Raw genomic sequence first — 2,436 nt, forward strand, 5'->3', positions numbered from 1 at the left:
TTATGAAAAGTAAAGGCTGACTTGTGGGGAGAGGAGAAGGATGCCAACAAGAATAACTGAACTGTGTTAATTTATTTCTAGACTTTTATGGAGCCTACTTGGGCGCTGATCTTTACATGGGTAAGACAGCATATGTATCTCACTTCCTCTCTCACACCTTTACCAATCAGTACCATTCTGTCTGATTTGCACCAAACCTGTTCTTGTTAGCTAGGCAGATGTTAAAAAATTTAGACCAAACAGGATCTGCAGGTATTAGTGTACATGGTTGCCACTGAAGCTGTTATTCCCAATATATTTGGGATTGAGACATTGTCATTCTCTAAGTAATTTTAAAATGTTTCTTGGCATATTTTGAAAGGTTGTCCAGAAAAAAAGCAAGGAAGCAAGAAAAAGCTAGAAACCAGGAAATTATGTTCATATACCTTCAAAATAATGCAAATAGTCAAGATGCTGTGCATGCTTAATTTTTTATTATCATCCCTAAAAAACTATCAATCATAAAAACATTACTTCAGTTATAATGGTGTATTTTAGTACACTGTCTTATATTGTGGTACCTCACGAGAAAAAGAAAAAAAAAAACAAACAGGCTATCCAATAAATGCATTAGGACTCTTAGCTTATTAACAGCCAGCCGTATTAAAGCTCATTTTTCTTGCCCTAAGCTTTTATGACCTAGCAATGGAAAATTTTTCTTCATCTTTTTCAGAAATAAAAGAAAATTCCAAGAAATGGAAGCCACTGCTAGTAAAAGAAGAAAAGCTGAGTATCATCAGGGTTTATAGCTCCTATTTGAGATCCATGAATGATTACAGAGTTACTTCTCTATATCGAACTTTCAAGTTCCATTAATAATATGCTGCCTTTCTGGGACACAGGGGCACCCATGGTACGAAGGCTATTTATTCATCATATGGAATAGAAGAGATAGAGGAACAATGGCTTCAAAGGTGTCATGCTTATACATTTTGACAGTAGTTTGTTGGGCAAGTGCTCTTTGGTACTTAAGTATAACTCGCCCTACTTCTTCCTACACTGGCCACAGACAGCTCAGTAGTATATCTATAGCCAGAAAAAATGTTTCCTTTGGCAACATAAGAACTCGACCTATAAATCCACATTCTTTTGACTTTCTTATCAATGAACCCAACAAATGTGAGAAGAGTGTCCCTTTCTTGGTCATTCTCATCAGCACGACTCACAAAGAGTTTGATGCCAGGCAAGCCATTCGAGAAACTTGGGGAGATGAAAACAACTTTAAAGGAATTAAAATTGCCACACTATTTCTTCTTGGAAAAAATGCAGATCCTGTGTTAAATCAAATGGTAGAGCAAGAAAGCCAAATTTTTCATGACATTATTGTGGAGGATTTTATTGACTCTTATCATAATCTCACTCTGAAAACACTGATGGGGATGAGGTGGGTAGCAACATTTTGTTCAAAAGCAAAGTACGTTATGAAGACAGACAGCGATATTTTTGTAAATATGGATAATCTTATTTATAAGCTGCTCAAGCCTAACACCAAGCCAAGGAGAAGGTACTTCACAGGTTACGTTATAAACGGAGGGCCAATACGAGATGTGCGCAGTAAATGGTACATGCCGAGAGATTTGTATCCCGACAGCAACTATCCACCCTTCTGTTCAGGCACTGGCTACATATTTTCAGCTGATGTAGCGGAAATGATTTATAAAACCTCCCTTCATACCAGGCTTCTTCATCTTGAAGATGTGTATGTTGGACTCTGTCTTCGGAAGCTGGGCATTCACCCCTTCCAAAACAGTGGCTTCAATCACTGGAAAATGGCTTACAGCTTGTGTAGGTACCGCAGGGTGATCACAGTGCACCAGATAACACCAGAAGAAATGCACAGAATTTGGAATGACATGTCCAGCAAGAAACACCTCAGATGTTAAAATTTTTACAGATGTAAATACCTTTTTTAAAATTATGGTTAAGTGGTTTTTGACCAAGCAATCTGCTGATTTACAGGTTAAACTGTGGGATATAACTGTGAGAGGATTTTTAATGACTGATTTTTCATTCTTATTTTGAATACTGGTTTACAGACTTCAGTCTTTTTTCATAAGGACACTCCACCAACTGGAAGGATCTAGAGTCAAATCTCAGATTTTGTATACTATTCTCTATCACACCTATCAGCTCCAGCATCTGTATGTAAAAGGAGAAATCATCATGAGCTGCTTACCAATTCATGCTCCAACCTCTGAGACAAGACTCTAGCCCTAAGAATTTAATTATAAATATACTTTTATTCCTTTTTTGACACCCTACAACCATCTTTGTTTAGAGCGTTGTTAATAAATTGAGTGGTATACACATGCACTGACCTTTCACCCCTATCTTGACATACATAATTTATAGTACAATGTGTGCAATTCCCAAAAAGCTTACTGATGGTATAACAGC

At 37.1% G+C, this 2,436-nt stretch overlaps 1 protein-coding gene across 1 annotated transcript; it reads left to right on the top strand.

Annotated features, from left to right (window-relative positions):
• The first annotated feature begins 941 nt into the window (after positions 1 to 941).
• On the top strand, positions 942 to 2,162 carry B3GALT1 (UDP-Gal:betaGlcNAc beta 1,3-galactosyltransferase, polypeptide 1). Its single transcript, XM_009996118.1, has one exon. It carries the CDS (start codon positions 942 to 944, stop codon positions 1,920 to 1,922), a length of 981 nt encoding a protein of 326 aa, XP_009994420.1. The 3' UTR covers positions 1,923 to 2,162.
• The last annotated feature ends 274 nt before the right edge of the window (positions 2,163 to 2,436 follow it).

Source organism: Chaetura pelagica, unplaced genomic scaffold, assembly GCF_000747805.2.
Source record: "Chaetura pelagica isolate M959 unplaced genomic scaffold, ChaPel_1.0 scaffold3, whole genome shotgun sequence".
NCBI lineage: Eukaryota > Metazoa > Chordata > Aves > Apodiformes > Apodidae > Chaetura > Chaetura pelagica.